This window comes from Salmo salar, chromosome 27 (genome assembly GCF_965601325.2).
Source record: "Salmo salar chromosome 27, fSalSal1, whole genome shotgun sequence".
NCBI classification, from domain to species: Eukaryota; Metazoa; Chordata; class Actinopteri; order Salmoniformes; family Salmonidae; genus Salmo; species Salmo salar.
In genome coordinates, this window is record NC_138317.1 from 5,932,476 (window position 1) to 5,959,897 (window position 27,422).

The 27,422-nt window shown below is 44.6% G+C and overlaps 1 protein-coding gene across 1 annotated transcript in view; it reads right to left on the reverse strand.

Annotated features, from left to right (window-relative positions):
* The window catches only part of nfatc1 (nuclear factor of activated T cells 1), a 71,839-nt gene that overhangs the window by 39,595 nt on the left and 4,822 nt on the right, over nt 1–27,422 (reverse strand). Inside the window, exons 4-7 of the mRNA XM_014177036.3 lie at nt 23,723–23,925; nt 21,595–21,767; nt 20,681–20,821; nt 3,872–3,927 (exon numbers count right to left, since the gene is read on the reverse strand). Of these exons, the coding sequence (XP_014032511.1) occupies nt 3,872–3,927; nt 20,681–20,821; nt 21,595–21,767; nt 23,723–23,925 (573 nt within the window). The remainder of the gene's footprint in view (nt 1–3,871; nt 3,928–20,680; nt 20,822–21,594; nt 21,768–23,722; nt 23,926–27,422) is intronic.

The window sequence follows — 27,422 nt, forward strand, 5'->3', positions numbered from 1 at the left end:
GTCCAAGGTAAGCTTTTGATTTTATTAATGTATTGCCACCGTGGTCTGCCGGTGTAACTGCTTACTGACTCTACACTGCAACATTGCTGCATGACTGTAGCAGGTTAACTAATGCATTAGTTCTATGAGCTATGTTGACTAGGACGATACTTTAGCTAATATGTGTAGCGGTTATGACATGGTTTATCTTGGTAAGGTTTTTTCGCAGGTAACATAGCTGATGTGTTGTTCATTGAAGTCCACAAACGGAGGGAAAGGTAAGAGGAGAGTGCATAGAGGCGAGAAGAAATACAGTGTGGCTGCTATGAAAGTGAACTTGTTTTATGCGTGATCGGGGGTGTATTCACTCCGCCAATTCTGTTGAAAAACATTTCTTAAATGTAAGCAAAAAAGAAATGGGGATGTTTGCAACTGTTGGACTAATGATTATGTATGTTGTGTATATATGAGTGTGTGAGAGAGCGAGGAGAGAGAGAGAGAGAGAGAGAGAGATAGAGGAGAGAGAGAGAGAGAGAGAGGGAGAGTAAAAGGAAGTAAAAAGCACATGACATACCGTTTGGAGTTTGCCAAAAGGCACCTAAAGGACTCTCAGACCATAAGAAACAAGATTCTCTGGTCTGATGAAACCAAGATTGAACTATTTGGCCTGAATGCCAAGCATCACGTCTGTAGGAAAACTGGCACCATCCATACGGTGAAGCATGGTGGTAGCAGCATCATGCTATGGGGATGTTTTTCACTGTCAGGGACTGGGAGACTAGTCAGCATCGAGGGAAAAATGAACGGAGCAAAGTACAGAGAGATCCTTGATGAAAACCTGTTCCAGAGTGCTCAGGACCTCAGACTGGGGCCAAGATTCACCTTCCAACGGGACAATGACCCTAAGCACACAGCCAAGACAACGCAGAAGTGGCTTTGGGACAAGTCTTTGAATGTCCTTGAGTGGCCCAGCCATAGCCCGGACTTGAACACAATCGAACATCTCTGGAGAGACCTGAAAATAGCTGTGCAGCAACGCTCCCCATCCAACCTGACAGAGCTTGTGAGGATCTGCAGAGAAGAATGGGAGAAACTCCCCAAATACAGGTGTGCCAAGCTTGTAGCTTCATAACCAACAAGACTCAGGGCTGTAATCGCTGCCAAAGGTGAGAAAGAGAGACAGAGAGAGAACCATTGTGTGTGTATGACTGTGTGTGTGTGCAGGGGAGAACACAGGGAGCAAGTGCAATACCTCACATACAGTGCATTCGGACCCCTTGACTTTTTCAACATTTTGTTACGTTACAGGCTTATTATAAAATTGATTAAATCATTTTTTTCTCATCAATCTACACACAATACACCATAATGACAAATCAAAAACGTTTTTTTTTAAACATTTTTAAAAATTACATTTGCATAAGTATTCAGATCCTTTACTCAGTACTTTGCTGAAGCACCATTGGCAGCGATTACAGCCGTGAGTCTTCTTGGGTATGACGCTACAAGCTGGGCACACCTGTATTTGCCTTTCCAAATCATGTCCAATCAATTAAATTGACCACAAGTGGACTTCAATCAAGTTGTAGAAACATCTCAAGGACGACCAATGGAAACAGGACGCATCTGAGCTCAACTTCGAGTCTCATAGCAAAGGGTGTGAATACTTTCATAAATAAGGTATTTCTGTTCCTTATTTTTATACATTTTCGCTTTGTCATTAGTGGATATTGTGTGTAGATTTATGAGCAAAAAAATTGTGAAATCAATTACAGAATAAGGATGTAATATAACAAAATGTGGCAAAAGTCAAGGGGTCTGAATACTTTCGGAACGTACAGTTGAAGTCGGAGGTTTACATACACCTTAGCCAAATATATTTAAACTCAGTTTTTCACAATTCTTGACATTTAATCCTAGTAAAAATTCCCTGTCTTAGGTCAGTTAGGATCACCACTTTATTTTAAGAATGTGAAATGTCAGAATAATAGTAGAGAGAATGATTTATTTCAGCTTTTATTTCTTTCATCACATTCCCAGTGGTTCAGAAGTTTACATACACTCAATCAGTATTTGGTAGCATTGCCATTAAATTGTTTAACTTGGGTCAAATGCTTCGGGAAGCTTTCCGGAAGCTTCCCAAAATAAGTTGGGTGAATTTTGGCCCATTCCTCCTGCCAGAGCTGGTGTAACTGAGTCAGGTTTGTAGGCCTTCCTGCTCGCAAACGCTTTTTCAGTTCTGCCCACACATTTTCTATAGGATTGAGGTCAGGGCTTTGTGATGGGCACCACAATACCTTGACTTTGTTGATCTTAAGCCATTTTGCCACAACTTTGGAAGTATGCTTGGGGTCATTGTCCATTTGGAAGACCCATTTGCGACCAAGCTTTAACTTCCTGACTGATGTCTTGAGATATTGCTTCAATAAATCTGCATAATCTTCCACCCTCACGATGCCATCTATTTTGTGAAGTGCACCAATCCCTCCTGCAGCAAAGCACCCCCACAACATGATGCTGCTTCACAGTTGGGATGGTGATCTTCGGCTTGCAAGTCTCCCCCTTTTTTCACAAAACATAACAATGGTCATTATGGCCAAACAGTTCTATTTTTGTTTCATCAGACCATAGGACATTTCTCCAAAAAGTATGATCTTTGTCCCCATGTGCAGTTGCAAACCGTAGTCTGGCTTTTTTATGGGGGTTTTGGAGCAGTGGCTTGTTCCTTGCTGACGGCCTTTCAGATTATGTCGATATAGGACTCGTTTAACTGTGGATATAGATACTTTTGTACCTGTTTCCTCCAGAATCTTCACAAGGTTCTTTGCTGTTGTTCTGGGATTGATTTGCACTTTTCACACCAAAGTACGTTCATCTCTAGGAGACAGAACGAATCTCCTTCCTGAGCGGTATGACGGCTGCGTGGTCCCATGGTGTTTATACTTGCGTACTATTGTTTGTACAGATGAACGCGGTACCTTCAGGCGTTTGGAAATTGCCCCCAAGAATGAACCAGACTTGTGGAGGTCTACAATGTTTTTTCTGAGGTCTTGGCTGATTTCTTTAGATTTTTCCATGATGTCAAGCAAAGAGGCACTGAGTTTGAAGGTAGGCCTTGAAATACATCCACAGGTACACCTCCAATTGACTCAAATGATGTCAATTAGCCGATCAGAAGCTTCTAAAGCCATGACATCATTTTCGGGAATTTTCCAAGCTGTTCAAATGCACAGTCAATTTAGTGTATTTAAACTTCTGACCCACTGGAATTGTGATACAGTGAATTAGAAGTGAAATAATCTGTCTGTAAATAATTGTTGGAAAAATTACTTGTGTCATGCACAAAGTAGATGTCCTAACCGACTTGCCAAAACTATAGTTTGTTAACAAGACATTTGTGGAGTGGTTGAAAAACGAGTTTTAATGACTCCAACCTAAGTGTATTTAAACTTCCGACTTCAACTATATACACACTCTAATCGCCTAGTCTCAGTCCCAGTCTCCCAGAAGAAAAGAGTGCTCTGGGTGACTCCCCCGGCCCCTAGCCTACCTGCAGCAGCATCCAACCCCCCCCCCCCCCCCCCCCCCCCCAGCTGTACCAGACCAAGACAGCTAGCACACCCTGTCAAACATACACTCCAACAAGGAAACGCTGAACTCCTCAGAACCTTTTAAAACATTTTTGCTCAACACCGTTTCCCCAGGAGTATCCTTAATTCAGAAATGAAAATAATCAGAAGTGTGTCTACTGTACTGTCTTTTCCAGACACAGGTCATATGCTGGGTGTTTCAGAGAGAGTAACAGAGACTCAGCAGAGTGTCTTCCAACTACCACAAACATTGCTGTGAAATACCTATCAAAAATGCAGAATGTCTAGTTTATTGGACTTACAGACTTGGAGGAGTCCTTGTCAACCTTGGCCTCTGTCTCCCATAGGTGATGGCCATCTACAGAAGGGAGAGTAGAACAGAGAGGGTAAGCATGTGGAAAAATTATATGTGACAAATGTACCAGTATTCAGATTTGCAAAAATGAGTAACTACCGAAACTAGCTAGACTAATTCATGTAAATGTTGAAATCATAAGCCATGATGTTGTGAATGATTTTATTATTAGCTCTGTCTGACATCAGTGGTCTATTAAAAAGCTCCAACAGAACCAAGGCTATCACCAACATCAGTTGAGTCTGCCGATGAACTCATATCCTCAGTCTCAGTCTTGGCTAAACCACTTGGGCCAAGGGGGCCGTTCTGATGCACCTCTGAGACCCGAGTCATAGGCCATACCAAAGGGATCTCTGACGTCTTTGGTCGATGAGAGAAACCCTGAATTCATTCCTTTGTGGAATCCCAAACTGCATGACCAATTGTGACTTGTGGGCTTGTTAATGAGGTTATAAAATGGGGATTCCGATAACCAATGGGTTGTGAATGACTGGAAAGTGAAGCCTTGGCATTAAGTTTCTCTCCCCAACCCACCATTTTAAATAGCTCATATTCAAATATCGGTGCTTTTGTCATGCTCATTAAAGCATTATTAAATGTTTTACTTGTTTTATATTCTGTTTAATGAAACTTCTTTTAACACTCAACTTGTCGTAACAAATAGGCTTTCCCATCAGGCAATAAAATAGTGCATCACAGCTGTTGGAAACAGAAACAATTCTTCTATTTCATTTTCACACAGTTTATAAGAAACAGTGTAACCACTACACTATTTTCTCTTACACCAATGACTCGTTAACAAAGCCTGAAATAGAAATGAAATCACATAAAAAATGTCCTTAAACTTTCTAAGAAGTGCCTTTGTAACAATTCTGGTCATGTAATATATTATAAAAAATAAAGAAAACTGGATGGAATATGGGGAAAAAGGTACCAAATTCTTTTTTAATCTTCAACATAGAAATGCTACCAAAAATAATTTACTGAAACTTGTTACAAATGACTGAGCGGAGTCACCCATGATTCACCAAATTATATTTTGAAAGAGGAAGCAAAGTACTTTAAGCGTATGTTTTCGTTTCAGTCTCCTCGATCTCCTCTAACCGAAGCTAATTGTATGGATGTTTTCTTATTAATAATGTAAAATTAACAGCCGTACAGAGGAGGAACTTCTTGATGCAATTAAAGCCTTTTATTCCGGGAAAACTCCAGGGCTGGATGGCATACCAGTTGAGGTATACCAAACCTGTTTTGATATACTCAGAGGACCATTATTAGCATGTTTTAACCACTCCTATGTAAATGGTAGATTATCAGACACTCAATAAGAAGGTCTGATTTCATTATTACTGAAACAGGATACAAGTGGGAAATATAAAGATCTTGTCCATTAAAATAATTGGAGGCCTCTTACACTTCAATGCTGTGATACAAAAATACTTGCATATAGCGCATAGAATTAAAATAGAATTAAAAAAGTATTGTCGGACATTATTCACTCTAATCAGACAGGTTTTTTTACATGGACAATACATTAGAGACAATATAAGGCAAGTACTGGAAACAATAGAATACTATGAAGAATCTGGGAAACAAGGCCTGCTATTCATAGCTGACTTTGAAAAGGCTTTTGATAAAGTACGACTGGAGTTTATATATAAATGCCTGGAACATTTCAATTTTGGAGAATCTCTTATAAAATGGGTTAAAATCATGTATAGTAACCCTAGGTGTAAAATAGTAAAGAATGGCTACTTCTCAGAAAGTTTTAAACTGTCAAGAGGCGTAAAACAAGGTTGTCCACTATCGGCATATCTATTTATTATGGCCAACAAAATGTAGCTATTAAAATCAGATCGAACAATAATATCAAGTGAATAGAAATCTAGGGCTTTCAAACAAAGGTTTCATTGTACGCTGATGATTCATGTTTCTTTTAAATCCACAACTTGGATCCCTCCACAGCCTCATAGAGTATCTAGATCATTTTTCTAACCTCTCTGGATTACAAGCAAATTACGATAAGTGTACTATATTATGTATTGGATCACCCACCGTAGCACTCGCTCCAGCAGGTATATTTCACTGGTCACCCCCAAAGCCAACTCCTGCTTTGGCCGCCTTTTCTTCCAGTTCTCTTCTGCCAATGACTGGAACGAATTGCAAAAACCACTGAAGCTGGAGACTCATATCTCCAGTGAGCGATTGTAATCTGAATAAAGGCCAAAATAATATTTGTAAAGGCCAAAACATGAATTTCTGTTTTTCGAGGGAGAGAAACGCTGGGCCAATTGTGCGCCGCCCTATGGGACTCCCAATCACGGTCGGATGTGATACATAATAATACTTTTTGTTGTATTATTTGTTTTGTCTTTTCTGGTGGATTAAACTGAAACTGCAACCAATCACGGCCGGTTGTGACACAGCCAACCTAACTAAGAAATACATTTGACGATAGAATTCTCCCCCTACCCTCCTTCTAGGCAAGTCTATTGTCCAGCTACCTGCTAATAACCATAATGGCGCTGTACAACGTGACCGTGTGTGTTTGAAAGAGTATTTTCCAGTTAAGCAACAATTTCTTTACCTTCATTAGACAACTTTTTTCCAATATTTCTGTAATTCAGTGATATTTATTCCCATACTAATTTGCTAACTAAATAAACATTGGCATTTTGAAAGAGTATTTTTATCATTATTTTATTAACGAAAGCATGAAAGATGCCATTATTAGTTACATTGTTTTAGTTTGAAGATGCAGACTGGCACTAAGAACAGCGGGAACGTTTCCCTAGTCAGCGCCATTATTAGTGCAATGCCCCTTAAAGTGTTGCTCTGTGCTACCCAGTGGGGCGCCCCCTCCCCCATCCTCCTCCTCCCTTCCCCATGGGCTAGGTCCATCTTCTGTGCGCGGCTCTGCAGCCCATCCCGTGCCCTCGTGCCTTGAACCTCACGCGCTTGCAGTGGATACAACTGGAGAACTGCAAGGCAATCCCATTGTGCGCCACTCGGGAGCCATGACCAATATGACCAATATACTGTATATATTTATATATATATATAATGCATTTTTTTGTGTTTATAATGTGTATATTTTTGTTGTATCATACAGTGCACATTGGAAAAAGAGACCTACTGTAGGTCGCAATATGCGTTTCCTGTTCAAATAAGGGTTAAAAAAAATGTCAGAGGGGAAAAACAATGTTCGTTGTTTGCAGTAACACTTTGTTGTTGTAATGTTGCAGTTTTCCCATTAAGGATTACAACTCTACAGATAGAAACACTCTTGATTATGTCTATATTATGACAGATGTTATTTTGAAGGCTGTCTGGTCTTATAAAGTGAGACAGAGGTAAACACAGACACAGGCAGTGGAGCAGACAGCCCATTGCAGATAGGGCATCCTTGGTTTGGCTCTGCTTAGGCTGTGATGTGGCAGAGACTGATGCTGGCACTGACTGATAGCTCCCAATGCCTCCCATTATGTCTGGAGACTAGAGGCAGGAGGGGCCCTCTCCACATCCACCTACACTCTCTCCCTCTCTCTCCCACTCTGGGAACCACTCCAAAAGGGAAACCTTAGATGGCTACGCAAAAAGTAAACATGTTTTTCAGATCTCCCCTCTCATTTCCTATCTCCCTTTTTTTTCAATTTCGTGATATCCAATTAGTAATTAGTCTTGTAGCATTGCTGTAACTCCCTTACGGACTTGGGAACGGTGAAGGTCGAGAGTCATGCGTCCTCCAAAACACAACCCTGCCAAGCCATATTGCTTCTGACACACTGCTCGCTTAGCCCGGAAACCAGCCGCACCAATGTGTCGGAGGAAACACCGTCCAACTGGCGACCGATGTCAGCTTGCAGGCACCCGGCCTGCCACAGGAGTCGCTAGAGCGCGATGGGACAAGGAAATCCCGGCCGGCCAAACCCTCCCCTAACCCGGACGACACTGAGCCAATTGTGCGCCACCTCATGGGTCTCCCGGACCGCTGCACCACTTTTTTTTTCATGCAGAAGCAACACATTTAATTGAGCAATTTGTTGTTGCCCCTCTGCCTGAAAAAGTGTCTATAGGCATCACATGCGTGGGATACCTTTACCTTTACTTTGATGGCAAGAGGTGTTGTGCAGAGTGTACTGGGGAACTGATAACCACAGAATGTTCCATTGAGCCTGAGCAACATCTGCACAATGCCTCTCACCATCAAAACCCTTGGTAACAGTGCCAACCAGACCACTCCCTCACCTCAACAAACCCTGGTCTACAGGAGTAATGACCTTTCATAAGGCAGACATAACACAGGTTAGCCAATAGACACAACACTGGTGGTGTACTACACTGTTATGGCAGCCAGCGTGGATTTGAATGAAGTAGTATACAATACAGCTATTTGTCATGCAGAGTTTATAAAGGGAATCAAACAGCTCCTTGTGCTCTTTAATTGGAGTGGGGTGGAGTAAACTCTAGTGCCTGAAGCCAAACAGCAGGGTGGCGTATACCCAAAGCCCTCATAACTTACAGTAAATATAAACACATGCGCTACCCAGGCCCATGTGGCATGGTGAAAGAGAACCCTTGTCCTGGTTCTGATGACTGTAACTTCTTCCTTCCAGTGCTACCCCCAGAACACGTGGATTGTGGGTATTGCATGCAAGCATGCTGTCGCAGGGAAGGGCGTTAATTGAGGCAAGCCAGCTCTTCAAACTGCTTCAATCAATTGCAGCTGGAGGAGATACTGTATTTGCTAAAGTGAAGTTCACTACTCAAAACAACACACTGTCTGTCTTCTACATTACAATATATCACTTTACACTCTATGCCACCATCAATTCATAAAAAATATGTCTCTTGTTTTCCTCAAATATGAACGGTACGCTGTAATTTATAAAAACATAAACTCCCTGTTTATGTGCATATAATTGATTTGTTTATGAAAACAGCAATTGTTCTCTGAAATGTTGAGGCCAGCCAAACCGCTGAACGGTTTCAAAGTGGAAGTCATTGTTCTGAGAATGCAATTAATTAAATCCAGAAGCACTGACCAGATACGTAACACAGAGCACCCCTCCCACTGAGTGTAGGCTAATCATTGCTGAGGAAGACGGATGGTTATGCCACGTTTACTCCCGCTCCCCCTCTCCGGCGCTCGATGTCGCCAGTTGTCTCATCATTACGCACATCTGCCACCATCATTACGTGCACCTGCACCTCATGACACTCACCTGGACTCCATCCCCTTCCTGATTACCTAGCCTATATCTTGTCACTCCCCTTGGTTCTTTCCTCAGGTGTTATTGACTCTGTTTCTGTTTCATGTCTGTACGTTTTTCGTGTTTCTTGTTTTGCACTATGTTCTATTTATTATTACATTTTCACTCCCTGTACTTGCTTCCCGATTCCCGATTATTAGCGTACACGTTACAGAATAACGCCTCACCAAGGGGAAGCAACCGGGATTTGTTTTTTTACTGGTGATGCTGGTCCAAGTGCCGCTGAAGAAGCAACCAGGGATGCCTCAGCTGGCTCGACAGGTTCTCAAGCCTCGGTTGGCTCGTCAGGCTCCCCATGTCTCAGCCGGCTCGTCAGGCTCCCCATGCCTCAGCCGGCTCGTCAGGCTCCCACATGCCTCAGCCGGCTCTACAGGTTCCCTCGCTTCAGCTGGCTCTACAGGTTCCCGTGCCTCAGCAGAAGCGACCGGCCCGCTGCTGGTCCTCGGGACCATCCCTCTGGTCGGTGTCGTCCGGCGGCTAGAGCCACGTGTCAGGAAGGGGGTACTGTCATGTTTACTCCCACCCACTCAATTAATGCCCGACGTCTCCAGTTGTCTCATCATTACACACACCTGCCACCATCGTTATGGACACCTGCACCTCATGACACTCACCTGGACTCCATCCCCTTCCTGATTACCTCCCCTACATCTGTCACTCCCTTTGGTTCTTTCCTCAAGCGTTATCGACTCTGTTTCATGTCTGTGTGTTTCTTGTTTTGTACTATGTTCTATTTATTATTACATTTGCACCCCCTGTACTTGCTTTCCGACTCCTGATTATTAGCGTACACGTTACAGGTTAGCTATAATTTTCTCAGGTAATTCCAGACACCATCTGGCAAGGTTCTTGCAGTTTGATAATCCTCACAGAATTCAATTTGGAGGTCCTTGATCATACTGTAGACATAGACGGCACCTCTGGCCAAGAACAACCATGCCTGTATGGGTCTGTTGCTGTTCCAGGGCAGGTCTGTACAGTACCTGGTTAGACTGACTGTCCTCATTGGCTCTGACTCACAGGGAGACTGTGAACTTTGGGTCATGTGTCACAAAGTAGTCAGTCGATTCAGGCAGGGGAAACTGGTGAAACTGAAGGCCAGTGGGTCTCTGACTGACACAGTGAGTATTTCTCCATGGTTGCTCCAGCCTGCCTGCAGTAGACCAGGCAGCCATCCAGTCAGCCAGGCCCAGATGTGAAAGCACTCTTTTTATGAGCGACTTTCTCACCATGTCTGACTTTTCTGCTAGGAGGATTCCCTCACAGCTTCTTTGCTCTCAGCCATAATTCATGGTTGCTAGGAAATACTGTGCAGACATAGACACACGCCATGCAAATACTCTTACTGTGGTGTGAACACAAGCACGCAACTTGACACACAACTCCACATGCTTTAAAAAAAGTTTTTATGATTTTGAAAAGGGTAATATTATTCTGCATTATTTATGGTCCTCAATAAAATGTCAGAAGTGGAAATGATTCCGGTGGCTATCCTTAATCTATCAATCTTGGCCTGGAGATGCAAATCCAAACAAAATCCATCTCTATTTTTAGACATTTACATAATGTTGTGTTTTGAGTCAACAAACTTCAGCCGCCAAAATCAATTTGAAAACAAATTCAGGGGCAAAACCTTGAGAAAGTGACTAAACGATTAATAATTTCCCCAAGCGGTACAGAGGCTAATCAAAGAGCCCATCTCTGGGCAGGCTGAGGCTGGAGAGAAGCAATGTCAGATTGAGGCAGTTTCAGATTACAGCCTGACTTCTGGGAGCTCTGAGTGCTGTAGTGTAATTTCCTATAAGGCTCTCCATGCTCTACGCCAGTGGTATTCAAACTTTTTCAGCGGGGACCCCCATTTCTTGGGACCCCACCCCAAATCTAATGACACAATGTTAAAATTGGTAAATTTACATTTTTACACCAACAAATAACCTTCAACTAATCTCTTATTAAAATGAAAAGAAACCAATGAATACATTTACTCAATAAAAGTGTATTTTTCAAATGATCTTTCTTAAAGATGTTTGTACACTGCTCAAAAAAATAAAGGGAACACTAAAATAACACATCCTAGATCTGAATGAATGAAATAATCTTATTAAATACTTTTTTCTTTACATAGTTGAATGTGCTGACAACAAAATCACACAAAAATAATCAATGGAAATCCAATTTATCAACCCATGTAGGTCTGGATTTGGAGTTACACTCAAAATTAAAGTGGAAAACCACACTACAGGCTGATCCAACTTTGATGTAATGTCCTTAAAACAAGTCAAAATGAGGCTCAGTAGTGTGTGTGGCCTCCATGTGCCTGTATGACCTCCCTACAACGCCTGGGCATGCTCCTGATGAGGTGGCGAATGGTCTCCTGAGGGATCTCCTCCCAGACCTGGACTAAAGCATCCGCCAACTCCTGGACAGTCTGTGGTGCAACGTGGCGTTGGTGGATGGAGCGAGACATGATGTCCCAGATGTGCTCAATTGGATTCAGGTCTGGGGAACGGGCGGGCCAGTCCATAGCATCAATGCCTTCCTCTTGCAGGAACTGCTGACACACTCCAGCCACATGAGGTCTAGCATTGTCTTGCATTAGGAGGAATCCAGGGCCAACCGCACCAGCATATGGTCTCACAAGGGGTCTGAGGATCTCATCTCGGTACCTAATGGTAGTCAGGCTACCTCTGGCGAGCACATGGAGGGCTGTGCGGCCCCCCAAAGAAATGCCACACCATGACTGACCCACCGCCAAACCGGTCATGCTGGAGGATGTTGCAGGCAGCAGAACGTTCTCCACGGCGTCTCCAGACTCTGTCACGGCTGTCACATGTGCTCAGTGTGAACCTGCTTTCATCTGTGAAGAGCACAGGGCGCCAGTGGCGAATTTGCCAATCTTGGTGTTCTCTGGCAAATGCCAAACGTCCTGCACGGTGTTGGGCTGTAAGCACAACCCCCACCTGTGGACGTCGGGCCCTCATACCACCCTCATGGAGTCTGTTTCTGATCGTTTGAGCAGACACATGCACAATTGTGGCCTGCTGGAGGTCATTTTGCAGGGCTCTGGCAGTGCTCCTCCTGCTCCTCCTTGCACAAAGGTCAAGGTAGCGGTCCTGCTGCTGGGTTGTTGCCCTCCTACGACCTCCTCCACGTCTCCTGATGTATTGGCCTGTCTCCTGGTAGCGCCTCCATGCTCTGGACACTACGCTGACAGACACAGCAAACCTTCTTGCCACAGCTCGCATTGATGTGCCATCCTGGATGAGCTGCACTACCTGAGCCACTTGTGTGGGTTGTAGACTCCGTCTCATGCTATCACTAGAGTGAAAGCACCGCCAGCATTCAAAAGTGACCAAAACATCAGCCAGGAAGCATAGGAACTGAGAAGTGGTCTGTGGTTACCACCTGCAGAACCACTCCTTTATTGGGGGTGTCTTGCTAATTGCCTATAATTTCCACCTGTTGTCTATTCCATTTGCACAACAGCATGTGAAATTTATTGTCAATCAGTGTTGCTTCCTAAGTGGATAGTTTGATTTCACAGAAGTGTGATTGACTTGGAGTTACATTGTGTTGTTTAAGTGTTCCCTTTATTTTTTTGAGCAGTATATATTGTCCCATACAATAAACCCCGCCTCCCTGACTTTGAATACTACTGATCTACACTGTAACCACGGGTGACAATTAAAATGATGTTATCTTTGGTCCCTCTAACTGTGCTGAGAGTGGACAGGAGCTCTGAGACAGGACTGTGTCTGCATTATGAGCTGCTGTTTTTATTATGGGGCTGGAGTGGTTCTGAGAAGCAGGTAAATGTCAGTAGGCCTCTCTACAGGGACATTATTCCTTAATAAAACTCTAATGTTTGCAAAGGAAAAATAAATCTGTCAAATAATGTTTCTGACAATTATTCTCAACAATAGAAAAAAAGAGTTTCAGTCAATATTGGCTAGTTATTCTCTACAGAAGGAGCCTCAAAATTCTGGGTGTTGTTTATTGGAATATTCATAGGATATTGGTAAAATGGGTAAACCCTCTGTGGCAGGATTTATGAGAAGGTTCGTTAAACAGTTTTTAGACCTATGCCTTGGCATGGACAAAACAATAATACAAACATTACAATTAAAACAATATAAAAGAACAAGCACTACAATTTCATTTATTTGTATTGTATGAAGCCAGGCAGCGGTCCAAAAAGTACCAAATTGTCATACTTGAGTAAAAGTATTGATACCTTAATAGAAAGAAACTCAAGTAAAAGTGAAAGTCAGCCAGTAAAATACTACTTGAGTATAAGTCTAAAAGTACTTGGTTTTAAAGTATCAAAAGTAAATGTAATTGCTCAAATATACTTAAGTATGAAAATGTGAAAGTAAAAGTATAAATCATTTAAAATTCCTTATATTAAGCAAAGCAGACCCCACCATTTTCTTGTTTTTAAAATGTATGGATAGCTAGGGACACACAACCCAAAAATCTAAGCAAATCAAATGTAATTTGTCACATGCGCTGAATACAATGGGTGTACACCTTACAATGAAATGCTTACTTACAAGCCCATAACCAACAATGCAGTTTTAAGAAAAATAAGTGTTAAGTAAAAAATAGATAAGTAAAAAACAACAGATAATTAAAGAGCAGCAGTAAAATAACAGTAGCGAGGCTATATACAGGGGGTACTGGTACAGAGTCAATGTGCGGGGGCACAGGTTAGTCGAGGTAATTTCAGTAATATGTACATGTAGGCAGAGTTAAAGTGACTATGCATAGATAATAAACAGTGAGTAGCAAAAGCGTAAAAGAGGTGGGGTGGGGGGGGGATCAATGCAAATAGTCTGGGTAGCCATTTGATTAGCTGTTCACGAGTATTATGTCTTGGGGTAGAAACTGTTAAGAAGCATTTTGGACCTAGACTTTACGCTCCGGTACCGCTTGCCGTGCGGTAGCAGAGAGAACAGTCTGTGACTAGGGTGGCTGGAGTCTTTGACAATTTTAAGGGCCTTCCTCTGACATCGCCTGATATAAAGGTACTGGATGGCAGGAAGCTTGGCCCCTTTCAGTGATGTACTGGGCCGTACGCTCTACCCTCTGTAGTGCCTTGCGGTCGGAGGCCGAGCAGTTGCTCTACCAGGCAGTGATGCAATCAGTCCGGATGCTCTCGATGGTGCAGCTGTATAACTTTTTGAGGATCTGAGGACCCATGCCAAATATTTTCAGTCCCATCAGGGGGAATAGACTTTGTCGTGCCCTCTTCACGAAGGTCTTGGTGTGTTTTGACCATAATAGTTTGTTGGTGATGTGGACACCAAGAAACTTGAAGCTCTCAACCTGCTCCACTACAGCCACGTCGATGAGAATTGGGGCGTGCTCGGTCCTCCTTTCCTGTAGTCAACAATCACCTCCTTTTACTTGATCACGTTGAGGGAGAGGCTGTCATCCTGGCACCACACAGCTAGGTCTCTGACCTCTTCCCTATAGGCTGTCTCATCATTGTTGCTGATCAGGCCCACCACTATTGTGTTGTCTGCAAACTTAATGATGGTGTTGGAGTCGTGCCTGGCCATGCAGTCATGAGTGAACAGGGAGTACAGGAGGGGACTGAGCATGCACCCCTGAGAGGCCTCAGTGTTGGCAGATCAGCGTGGCAGATGTGTTGTTACTTACCCTTACCACATGGGTGCGGCCCAGGATCCAGTTGCAGAGGGAGGTGTTCAGTACCAGGGTCCTTAACTTAGTGATGAGCTTTGAGGGCACTATGGTGTTGACCGCTGAGCTGTTGTCAATGAATAGCATTCTCACATAGGTGTTCCTTTTGTCCAGGTGGGAAAGGGCAGTGTGGAGTGCAATAGAGATTCCATCATCTGTAGATCTGTTGGGACAGTATGCAAACTGGAGTTGCTCTAGGGTTTCTGGGATAATGGTGTTGATGTGAGCCATGACCAGCCTTTCAAATCACTTCATGGCTACAAATGTGAGTGCTACAGGTCCGTAGTAATTTAGGCAGGTTAGCTTAGTGTTCTTGGGCACAGGGACTATGGTGCTCTGCTTGAAACTTGTTTGTATTACAGACTCAGTCAGGGGCAAGTTGAAAATGTGAGTGAAGACACTTGCCAGTTGGTCAGCGCATGCTTGGAGTACATGTCCTGGTAATCCGTCTGGCCCTGCAGCCTTTTGAATGTTGACCTATTTAAAGGTCTTAATCACATCGACTATGGAGAGCGTGATCACACAGTCGTCCGGAACAGCTGATACTCTCATGCATGCTTCAGTGTTGCTTGCCTCGAAGCGAGCATAGAAATAATTTTGTCATGCCTACTCCCGCTCCTCCTCTCTGGCGCTTGAGGGCGCCAGGCTGCCCACCATTATGCACACCTGTCACCATCATTACACGCATCAGCGCTCATTGGACTCACCTGGACTCCATTACCTTGTTGATTGCCCCTCCTATATCTGTCTGTTCCTCGGTTAGATCCTTGTGTCAGCATTATTGTTGTTTTGTTTTCCCCTGTCCAGATGCTGTCTATATTCTGTTCCTGTCCGTTTCATTATGTGTTCACTCCTGTCACGTCCTGACCAGCAGATGGAGCTGGTGTAGTAGTTTGGGGGTCAGGACATGGCAGTCTGGTGTGTGTCTTGTGACTCCTGATCAGGAACAGCTGGGAATCGTTGTTCCTGATTGGGAGTCACATATGTAGGAGTTGTTTGTCACTGGGGTTTGTGGGTAATTGTTTCTGTTTGAGTATTTTCCTCACAGGACTGTTTGCTGTTGTTTTTTGTTCATTTTGTAGTGTTCTCTTGTTTATTTGAATTAAAACTCTAATGATGAACACATCCTCTGCTGCACCTTGGTTCCCTCTTCAAGACAGTCGTTACAGAATTACCCACCAACAAAGGACCAAGCAGCGGAAGAAGGCTGGCGAGGTAAGGGAGACCGGGAGGCACCCCCAATAATTTTTTAGGGGGGGGCACAAGGGGAGTTTTGCGGGGCAAGAATGGAGCCCCAGGCCAGCTCCCCGCACTAGCATGGAGGTGCGTGTTCGCAATCTGGTACGCCCAGTACCAGCACCACGCACCAGGAGTCTAGTGTGTCAACCCAGCCTCGCCAGTCAACAGTCGTCATCAGAGCTGCCCGCCAGTCAACAGTCGTCATCAGAGCTGCCCGCCAGTCAACAGTCGTCGTCAGAGCTGCCCGCCAGTCAACAGTCGTCGTCAGAGCTGCCCGCCAGTCAACAGTCGTCGTCAGAGCTGCCCCGCCAGTCAACAGTCGTCGTCAGAGCTGCCCGCCAGTCAACAGTCGTCGTCAGAGCTGCCCGCCAGTCAACAGTCGTCGTCAGAGCTGCCCGCCAGTCAACAGTCGTCGTCAGAGCTGCCCGCCAGTCAACAGTCGTCGTCAGAGCTGCCCGCCAGTCAACAGTCGTCGTCAGAGCTGCCCGCCAGTCAACAGTCGTCGTCAGAGCTGCCCGCCAGTCAACAGTCGCCAGAGAGGCCAGACTGCGCTGAACTGCCGGCGCGGCCAGACTGCGCTGAACTGCCGGCGCGGCCAGACTGCCCTGAACTGCCGGCGCGGCCAGACTGCCCTGAACTGCCGGCGCGGCCAGACTGCCCTGAACTGCCGGCGCGGCCAGACTGCCCTGAACTGCCGGCGCGGCCAGACTGCCCTGAACTGCCGGCGCGGCCAGACTGCCCTGACCGTCCCGAGCTGCCAGACTGCCCTGACCGTCCCGAGCTGCCAGACTGCCCGGACCGTCCCGAGCTGCCAGACTGCCCGGACCGTCCCGAGCTGCCAGACTGCTCCCGAGCTGCCAGACTGCCCGGACCGTCCCGAGCTGCCAGACTGCCCGGACCGTCCCGAGCTGCCAGACTGCCCGGACCGTCCCGAGCTGCCAGACTGCCCGGACCGTCCCGAGCTGCCAGACTGCCCGGAACGGCCAGAGCCTGAGCCGCCTCCAGGATAGGTGGGTTGGGGAGGGAGGGTGTAGCACAGTGCCGTCGTTGACGGCAGCCACCCTCCCTTCCCTCCCTTATTGTTTAGGGTTACTGTTTTAGGGTTTTGTTGGGGATTTTGTTGGTTGGTGGTTTTGTTGTGGTTAGGTGCATTCCGGGGTCTGCACCTTGAGGGGGGGGTACTGTCACGTCCTGACCTGCAGATGGAGCTGGTGTAGTAGTTTGGGGGTCAGGACATGGCAGTCTGGTGTGTGTCTTGTGACTCCTGATCAGGAACAGCTGGGAATCGTTGTTCCTGATTGGGAGTCACATATGTAGGAGTTGTTTGTCACTGGGGTTTGTGGGTAATTGTTTCTGTTTGAGTATTTTCCTCACAGGACTGTTTGCTGTCGTTTTTTGTTCATTTTGTAGTGTTCTCTTGTTTATTTGAATTAAAACTCTAATGATGAACACATCCTCTGCTGCACCTTGGTTCCCTCTTCAAGACAGTCGTTACAACTCCCTTTACTTGCTTCTCATCTCCAGCGTCTGTCCTTACAAATTGAGCTTGTCTGGTAGGCTCGTGTCACTGGGCAGCACGTGGCTGTGCTTCCCTTTGTAGTCTGTAATAGTTTGCAAGCCCTGCCGCACCCGACGAACGTCAGAGCCTGTGTAGTACTATTCAATCGTAGTCCTGTATTGACGCTTTGCCTGTTTGATGGTTCGTCAGAGGGCATAGCGGGGATTTCTTATAAGCTTCTGGGTTAGAAAGCGGCAGCTCTACCTTTTAGCTCGGTGCGGATGTTACCTGTGTTCCATGGCTTCTGGTTGGGGTATGTACGTACAGTCACTGTAAGGACGACGTCATCGATGCACTTATTGATGAAGCCAGTGACTGATGTGGTGTACTCCTCAATTCCATCGGAAGAATCCCGGAATATATTCCAGTCTGTGCTAGCAAAACAGTCCTGTAGCTTAGCATCTGTGTCATCTGACCACCTCTTTATTGATCGAGTCACTGGTGCTTCCTGCTTTAGTTTTTGCTTGTAAGCAGGAATCAGGAGGATAGAATTACAGTCAGATTTGCCAAATGGAGGGCGAGGGACAGCTTTGTACACGCTTTGTACATGCACCTCTGGTTGCACATTTAACATGCTGGTAGAAATGAGGTAAAATGGATTTAAGTTTCCCTGCATTAAAGTCCCGGCCACTAGGAGTGCCGCCTCTGGATGAGTGTTTTCCTGTTTGCTTATGGCCTTATACAGCTCGTTGAGTGCGGTCTTAGTGCCAGCATCGGTTTGTGGTGGTAAATAGACAGCTACGAAGAATATAGATGAAAACTCTCTTGGTACATAGTGTGGTCTACAGCTTATCATGAGATGTATTTTTTATTTTTTTATTTAACCTTTATTTATAACTAGGCAAGTCAGTTAAGAACAAATTCTTATTTACAATGACGGCCTACCCCCGAATGACGCTGGACCAATTGTGCACCGCCCTATGGACTCCCAATCATGGCTGGTTGTGATACAGCCTGGAATCGAACCAGGGTCTGTAGTGAACCATCTAGCACTGAGATGCAGTGCCTTAGACCGCTGCACTATTCGGGAGCCCAGATACTCTACCTCATGCGAGCAAAACCTTGAGACTTCCTTACTATTAGATTTCGTGCACCAGCTGTTGTTTACAAATATACACAGACCGACACCTCTTGTCTTACCGGAGGCAGCTGTTCTATCTTGCCAATGCAGCGTAAAACCCACCAGCTGTATGTTATTCATGTCGTCGTTCAGCCACAACTCTGTGAAACATAAGATATTACAGTTTTGAATGTCCAGTTGGTAGGATATTCATGATCGTAGTTCGTCTATTTTGTTATCCAATGATTGTACGTTGGCTAATAGGACTGATGGTAGAGGCAGATTACCCACTCGCCGTCGGATCCATACAAGGCACCCCGACCTACATCCCCGATATCTCTGTCTATTTCTCATGCAAATCACAGTGATTTGGGCCTTGTCGGGTGTCTGAAGTAAATCCTTTGCATCCGACTCTTTGAAGAAAAAATCTTTGTCTAGGACGAGGTGTGTAATCACTGTCCTGATATCTAGAAGCTCTTTTCGGTCATAAGAGACGGTGGCAGAAACATTGTGTACAAAATAAGTGACAAATAACATGAAAAAACACACACAATAGCACAATTGGTTAGGAGACTGTAAAACGGCAGCCATCTCCTCCGCGCCATTCTAATCTTTTGGTTGTCATGGAAAATTTATGGAGTAAAAAGTACAATATTTTCTTTAGGAATGTAGTTAAGTAAAAGTCAAATTATAAAAATACAAATAGTAAAGTACAGATACCCCAAAAACGTCTTAAGTAGTACTTTACACCACTGGAGACAGGGCAACAGCTGAACTGAAGATTCACAGGGTATTCCACAGCACACAATGTTAATGAATTGGGATATTGAGGCTGAAACGGAGACTCAATGGAGAGAGGGAGGGAGGTAGAGGAGAGTGAGAAGGGTGTTTCCATGGTAGGATTGCCCAGGAATCCTAATTCTAGTGCCAGATGCAGGGAAACCCTCATCAACTGCAAGGGAGCATCAACGCCAGCCCAGAGGCTGCACTCGGCCCTAAAGACAGTCTGCTAAACCTCAACACATCTGAGGGAGCCACTGATCTTCTTCAAACTGACAAAAAACTATAAACCAAAAAAGGAGTTATATAGAATTCTAGGCAAGGTAAATATTTTAAATTTCACATACATAAATCAATAGCAATCCCCTAGAGATTAGGAGAAATCAAGAAATGTAAAAAGAGATATAGCAAAGCTCTCACATAATCACTTCTTGTTTTGAAAAACAATCTCACACTGTTGTATTGTATAACAGTGGGGCTTGAGACCCCACCCAACCCACCTAGAATTCCTCTCCTCACAGGTGGAACAATGGCAACGGATTCCCCTCTGTTCTGAGTGACTCACAGAGCGATACAATTAGATGTGTTCATATTGCACAACCTTGGCCCAAACCATACCTCATGTTACTTTTCTAAAGCAAATCAAGGACATTGCTGTTAGTAAACCCTAAGCGTCAACATCTCGGAGCAGTCCCTCTCTCCCTCCTTCCTAACCGAGAGAGCTTAGAGAGAGGATAGGAAACAAATTCACAACTATGAGGGACAGCACAGCAGCACACACAGCCTATAGTGCATTTGTGATCCATTCCTGTGCTGAACAGGCAATGGAAACTTCTGCAAATGTAAATCTGCTGTGTTAAAAATACAGCGCATTAATGTGCACCACATGTGGCACTCTGGCAGGATGGGGGATATTTTGACGGCGGGGGAAGAGGAGGGAGGAAGGAGGGAGGGAGTAGACCTGAGGTTTCTCCAACCCAGAGAGAGGAGGGAGTTGGAGCCCGCACACACACACACACTTGAGTAGACACACACAAGCGTGCAAGCACACACACACACACGCACACACACACATGCACACTAACCCACATACAGCTACATCTGCACTGCGTTAGCTCCTGCTCCATCTCCAGCTCCTACCTTGGGCTTTCTCCACGAACACCACCTTGGAGTCGTGCTGGAAGTTGTGTCCGCTGAGGAGCATCCTCTCTCCCCCAGCAGCAGGGCACGTCTCCAAGGTCTGCTTATCCACCAAGGGCAGCTCCTGGGCTGATCTCTGGGCTGTAGGAGGGGGACAAACACTATCCTCACGAAAGAGTCAAAACAAACCCATTCCCCATGCAGCCCCAAGCATCCAGACCAACTCATTTTCACAAGCTTGACAACTCTTAAAAGAATCATCACAACTAGCAATGCCATGAGCCATTAGCTCTAGAGACATAGGGTTCCTCTGACCTGAGGGTGAGGGCATGGATCCATTTACTATTTGTTATTGTATAATTTTCTCAAATTATTGTTTTTACAAATAATTTCTTGGCATCAGGATCATACTTGGCCATCACCTCCTGGTTAACTTCAACCGCCTTGAAGTGTGTTATATTCCTTAATAAAAGTCTAATGTTTGCAAATGAAAAATAAATCTGGCAAAGAACCTTTCTGATAATTATTCTCGACAATAGAAAAAAAGAGTCTCAGTCAATAACAGTTTTGTGGCAGTGTATCAGCGACCAATAATGGTCTATTCTTAAGAGCTGAGATCATGGTTTAACCACATTTCTCATTTACCTCATAGCACTTGATCTCTGTGGTGTGATTCTTAGCCATAAACCCATGAGATTACCAGATCTGCTCAGATTTATATCTAGTTCTTTCAAGGTCAATGGTGTTTATCTACCAAAGTCAAAATGATCTGCCATGTTAAACCATTTCCCCCCTGTATAAGACATTGCACAATTGGAAAAATTGTTCACATGAAAGACTCTTTGTAGCATGGATGTCAGCCCAAAAAGGCATCCATACATTTTAAAGCAGGCTGATAGTGAAGGTGTACTCACAGCACTCTATGGGGTTGGATGCAGCCTGCAAGGACAATGTCCTTCCTGTGGGCTGGTTGATGTGAACCCGGAACACCATCCTCACACGTGTGTTCTTACGCCCGATGTCCGTCTCGCCCTTCCTCAGCTCGATATCCGAGTTGCGAAGTTTCAGGATGCCAGCGCAGTCAATTCTAGATGAAACAGATAGAAAATAAACTGAGTTAGACCTTAGAGAGGCTCATAGCTATCATCGCGTTAGATAGATCCCATCATTATTGAGATCCCAAATCATTATCCCTGTGACACTTACCACATACAGTAAATATCAACACTCAGCTAATTAAGGTATAGTTTAAGAGTTTCTCTCTAGCACCACAAAGGGATTTCACTGTAGAATAGATCAATAGAGTCATCAGACAACAGTATTTCAGCAGAAGATTATCATCCGTATACCCAACGGACAGTTTACTCAGCAACCACTGCTTTCAGGTTGTTCCAACCCTCCAGCAACCCAAACGCTGTGAATGTTAATAGTTTCATAAATAGCTTTTTAATGGACCAAATGAGAACACCCATGGGATGTTGATCCAATGTTGGTCCCTCTATGGCTCTCCCAGCCAGCCCATTGGCTGTAATTATGCTTTTTACACAGTCTCCGAGCCTTCATCAGGCACTTTATAAATGTCTCATTTCTCACCCATTCCCTCCTGTTTATGCTGTGCACTCACTTTTAACATTTCAGACTTCTATGGTGTTAGCTTTTACAAACAAATGTTAGTTTTTCCATGGCAGTACTCCTCGATGCTACATTCCTTTAATTTAGTTAATGTCAACTTTTACACTAACTGAACACTCCCGAAAATTCTTTGTCAATCACTGGGGGCTGCTCCGCTGGTGAGGCAATCAGGTGTTGAGGCTAAGGACCCCAGCTGTTCAGCTCTCCCTCCGCCTACAGCAGGACAGCTTGGGGTGTGATGAGTGAACAAAGCACAGGCTGAGGCTACTGAGGCGTCTCTAGTCTCTATACAACGCCTGAAAAGAAGGATTGCGTCACAAATGGAACCAATTACCTATATAGTGCACTACTTTTGACCAGAGCCTATGGGGAATAGGGTGCCATTTCGGACACAGATGAAGTCTCAGTCAACTGTGCCAAGGGTTCAGCTCAATGCCAATCTCAGGAGGAAAAACGTTTCTCCATTGAACCCTATGCAACCCATGTTAAGAGTGTTTGGCTTTTGTAGTGTAGTCGGTCATTGGTAACAAAAGCATTGAATTTATCTCTAATCGAGTCAAATTAAGTTGTCAGCATTGGTGCCCAAATAATACTGAAAGACTTGTCACGTGTTGAAGTTGATTAAAACTTTACCATAATTGATGACATGCTATTACTGGTAACTTCCCAGATCACGATGAATTAATCCTTGTGATATATTATTTTACTTGTATAAAATATACGAAGTCACATGGGAATATACTTCAAAATGTATAAACCCCTTGCTTACACAAACATCACATTTCGGGCTCCCGAGTGGCGCAGCGGTCTAAGGCACTGCATCTCAGTGCTAGAGGCGTCACTACAGACCTGGTTCGATTCCAGGTTCTATCACAACCGGTGTGATTGGGAGTCCCATAGGGCGGCGCACAATTGGCCCAGCGTCGTCCGGTTAGGGTTTGGCCGGGGTAGGCCGTCATTGTAAATAATATTTTTTTCTTAACCGACTTGCCTATTTAAATAAATCAAATAAAATCACTTTAAGGTGTGTTCTCCAGAAAGACTACTGAAACCAAACACTGAAGTGAAAATGGTTCTAGAAGTTGAAGTGTTACATGCAGTAGAACTGCTACTGCCTAGACAGACCCCAGTTAGCAGCTTTGAGTTCCCCCTGTAATATGAGCTCCAGGGATTATTATACCGTGTAATGGGAAACCCATCCATCTGTACAGAGGGGTGATCCAGTCCACACAAACTCACACACAGACAGACACACTCAAGCTGGTGCTGATCAGCCGTCATGGACATAACTCTACAGATGTTCACTCATCATTTGAGTTGCTTGAGGAGGAGCATAAATGTCTAACTGACTGATAGGCACAACAAAAAGACATACACAGTGGCGAATAAATACACACACACACTACTCACATGGCGCGCATTTTGTTCTCGGGCAGCAGTGGAATCTCCAGCACCTTGGTGTTGGACTGCAGGACCTCATGGCTGGGGGTGGAGACGGTCTTGCCGGTGATGCGGTGGACCTGGTAGAAGGCATGGGGCCGCAGGAGACGGTCGTCTGCCGTACCAATGAATAGCTGCAGGGTCAGGGGCTCACTCTCCATGTAGCCTTGGAGCTGGAGGGAGAAGACATAGAGATTAAATTCCATGAAATTGTATTCAATTAATAACTTATTGCCAATCAACAATGGTTAATAGGAATTTGTTTTACACTGGTAATAGATAAGAAACAACTTATGTCTGGTATCTAGTATCCCCCCACACACACAACTCTAGACAACTTGTTAAAAAAAAAACCAGGGATACCATTCAACCACAGTTTACATTTTTCCCCCCACTCTTTATCCAAGGCCAACAACCCATACACATACTTCCTCCATTAATGTCAGTCCGTGTCAGTACTGATAGGCTGCGACACAGCATGATATTACAGTAGCTCCATCCCCAACGTTCCGCTGGCTGCCCAAGAGCCAGATAACCATCTGAGACAAACGTCCCTGGGATTTCACAGGGTAGTTCACCCTGCGGACAGAACTAAGCCCGGGTTACAGTGAACTAAATGTTATAGTTGTCTCCCAAATGGCATCCTATTCCTTATATAGTGCATTCTTTTGACCAGAGCCCTATGGGCTCTAGTCAAAAGTAGTGCAGTGGGCCCTGGTCATAAATAGTGCACTATAGAGGGAATAGGGGGCCATATGGGACGTAATCCATGTCACTTACACATGCTCTCATTGACCAAGGTCAGGGATAGATTTTTGTAGCAGTGTACGGAGTTAACTTTTTATCAGCGAGACAATCACATTATTATTTAATTGGACAGGATTCAGAACGGCTGCAGTACAAAACGGTTCTTAAAGAATCCCAGACCTCCATAGGTGTTGCTTGACAGCCACCCAGAAAGCCGAGCAAAGGCATGGAGCCTAATACCCACTCTGAAACCTGATAATAGAGACTACAACCGACACAGAGTGTGGAGCTATGCATGTTATCTGTACGCTATGACAGTGGAGGTATTCGCAGAGAAAACTTGGCATGGGGGGTTCAGACTGACATAGTAAAAAAAAATACGCAAAGGCATTGAGTTACGGTAGTCTATTTTATGCATTAACTTAAAAAGGAGTTACCATACAATTTTATTTACATTTATTTAAGCAGGGAATCCTATTGAGATCAATTCCTCTTTTTCAAGGGCGCTCTGCACACAATTATACAACGCAATAAAAGCATACAATATTTACAAGCAATTTAAGAGGAGTAGGCCAATCTAAATTAAACCCCCCCAAAATGACTAATTCAGATGACATAACAGGTTTAAACACTCAGAAATAGGACCAACAGCGCTCCGCTAGTGCAGGGGGGTGGTAAATTCCCGCAACAGATTAATGTGTATTTTGGCTTATGGCCACATCTATAACCAAAAGCTCAATTGTTGGGGGGATAGTGATATTCAGAGTACATGATGCCACAAGAGTTGATTGCAAGCCAAAAATGCTTGCAAGCCAAAGAACACCATCCCAACCGTAAAGCACGGGGGTGGCAGAATCATGTTGTGGGGGTGCTTTGCTGCAGGCTGGACTGGTGCACTTCACAAAATAGATGGCATCATGAGAATGGAAAATTATGTGGATATATTGAAGCAACATCTCAAGACATCAGTCAGGAAGTTAAAGCTTGGTCGCAAATGGGTCTTCCAAATGGACAATGACCCCAAGCATACTTCCAAAGTTGTGGCAAAATGGCTTAAGGACAACAAAGTCAAGGTATTGGAGTGGCCATCACAAAGCCCTGACCTCAATCCTATAGAAAATGTATGGGCAGAACTGAAAAAGCGTGTGCGAACAAGGAGGCCTACAAACCTGACTCAGTCACACCAGCTCTGTTAGGAGGAATGGGCCAAAACTCACCCAACTTATTGTTGGAAGCTTGTGGAAGGCTACTGTAAATGTTTGACCCATCGCCACTGGAGGACGCTTTTTTCGGCACAGGCAGTGCAGTCTCCCCTCCCTAGATCGTATTATCACCTACTAGAGGAATGTCAAGACTGGCCGCTCATGGCATCAGAAAGAGATTAAAAAGGGAGAGAGGGAAGAGGGCAACAGGTGTTCTCTCTTTCTCTCCACCCCTCCAGCTGACTTCACAGTCCTATCGTGCTTTTGAAAATATGGTTCACATGACCTCAAATGTTGTTTTCTTGAATACATAGAAAAAGCATTAGAATTTAAAATAACATGGTTACATGATGTTCATAGTTAAGATTAAGAAAATCAACATTTAGCTAATGAAAAATGAATCTATCAGTGGTTACATTTACAATATTATCTTTGGCCAGTTTTAGATATTTTCACTCACTTTATTTTACATCACTTAATGATTTTTGCCATAAAATCCCCCACAGACTTGACTATGGGGTTTTCCCTCGGACTCAGCAATGAAAGCTAAGCCTAAAACCTAGAACATACAGTTCTTTAGGAGAGCATAACTCAGTCTGCCATCTGTATAATGGCGCGTGTGGTCTGCAGCAGCAGCAGCTGTGGCATTAGAAAAGAACAGAAAACACCAGGCTTAGCTGTGCTCGACATGGAGGGAACCAGAGTGACTTCGAGAACAAACTCTGTACAGTTTGGGCAAGGTTTGACTCAGAGGAAGAGCAAGAGAGAAGGGCCAGGCAGCCAGTGTCCACAGCTCCACAGCCCACAGTGTACCATGTAATCAGGAAGCTAGGGAGAGATTGAGTGGCCTTAGGCTCCCTCTAACATCTCTATCAGGCTGCCAGAAACGTGTGTGGTTTGAGCCCGGCCTGGACTGGCCGCCTCCACAGGACGCCACTGTTGATGATGTCAGCATTACAGACGGGAAGTTTCCTAAACAAAGGGAAGCCTGTGTGTTTGGTCGGAAGCTGGTGGAGGGAGGGAAGGAAGAGGAGGGGAGGGAGGTGGAGGTTTTGAAAGAACACACTATTTCATGATGAAAGTAACCCAGAGCCCATGTCATTAAATCATTAGCACCTAATCACAGAGAAAAACATGCTACCCAGTACAGATGTGAATTCTGATGTTTAGACACACAGGACCATACAACATGCTTAGCTAGCTACGTTCTCAGGTTCCCATTCAGCCCCACTGTAGCCTTCCTGGTTAGAATTCCAGGTTGGTCGCAAACTTTGGGGTGTTACCACACAAGGATATGTGAGAAGTTCAACCGTCCAGATACTATTCAACACATGTAAACTTTGCCTGCTGAAACCTTTGATGGCTTACTTTCTCTTCTCAACGTAGACACTGTGGTTTATTCAGAGGTTGAAGTCAAGTCAGTGATGTGGTGCAATGATTGGGAAGACCAGCCTTGTAGTCCAAGAATTACAATTACTCAATAGTTCTTCTGAGTTGACCACCAAAGCTACTGTGGTTTAAGCTCATGACTAAGCTGTACTGGCCACACTACCTCGCTTTGCGACTGTCTGTCTGCACTTCAGACGTAATGGAAAAGTTTGAGTCACCCTCGTCTGGACAGGAACCGACTGAACGCACTGGTCTGTCTAATAGCATACCTATGGTATTTCATTCAGAACTATGACGTCTATCAAATAACATCATAGACGTGTAATGATAAA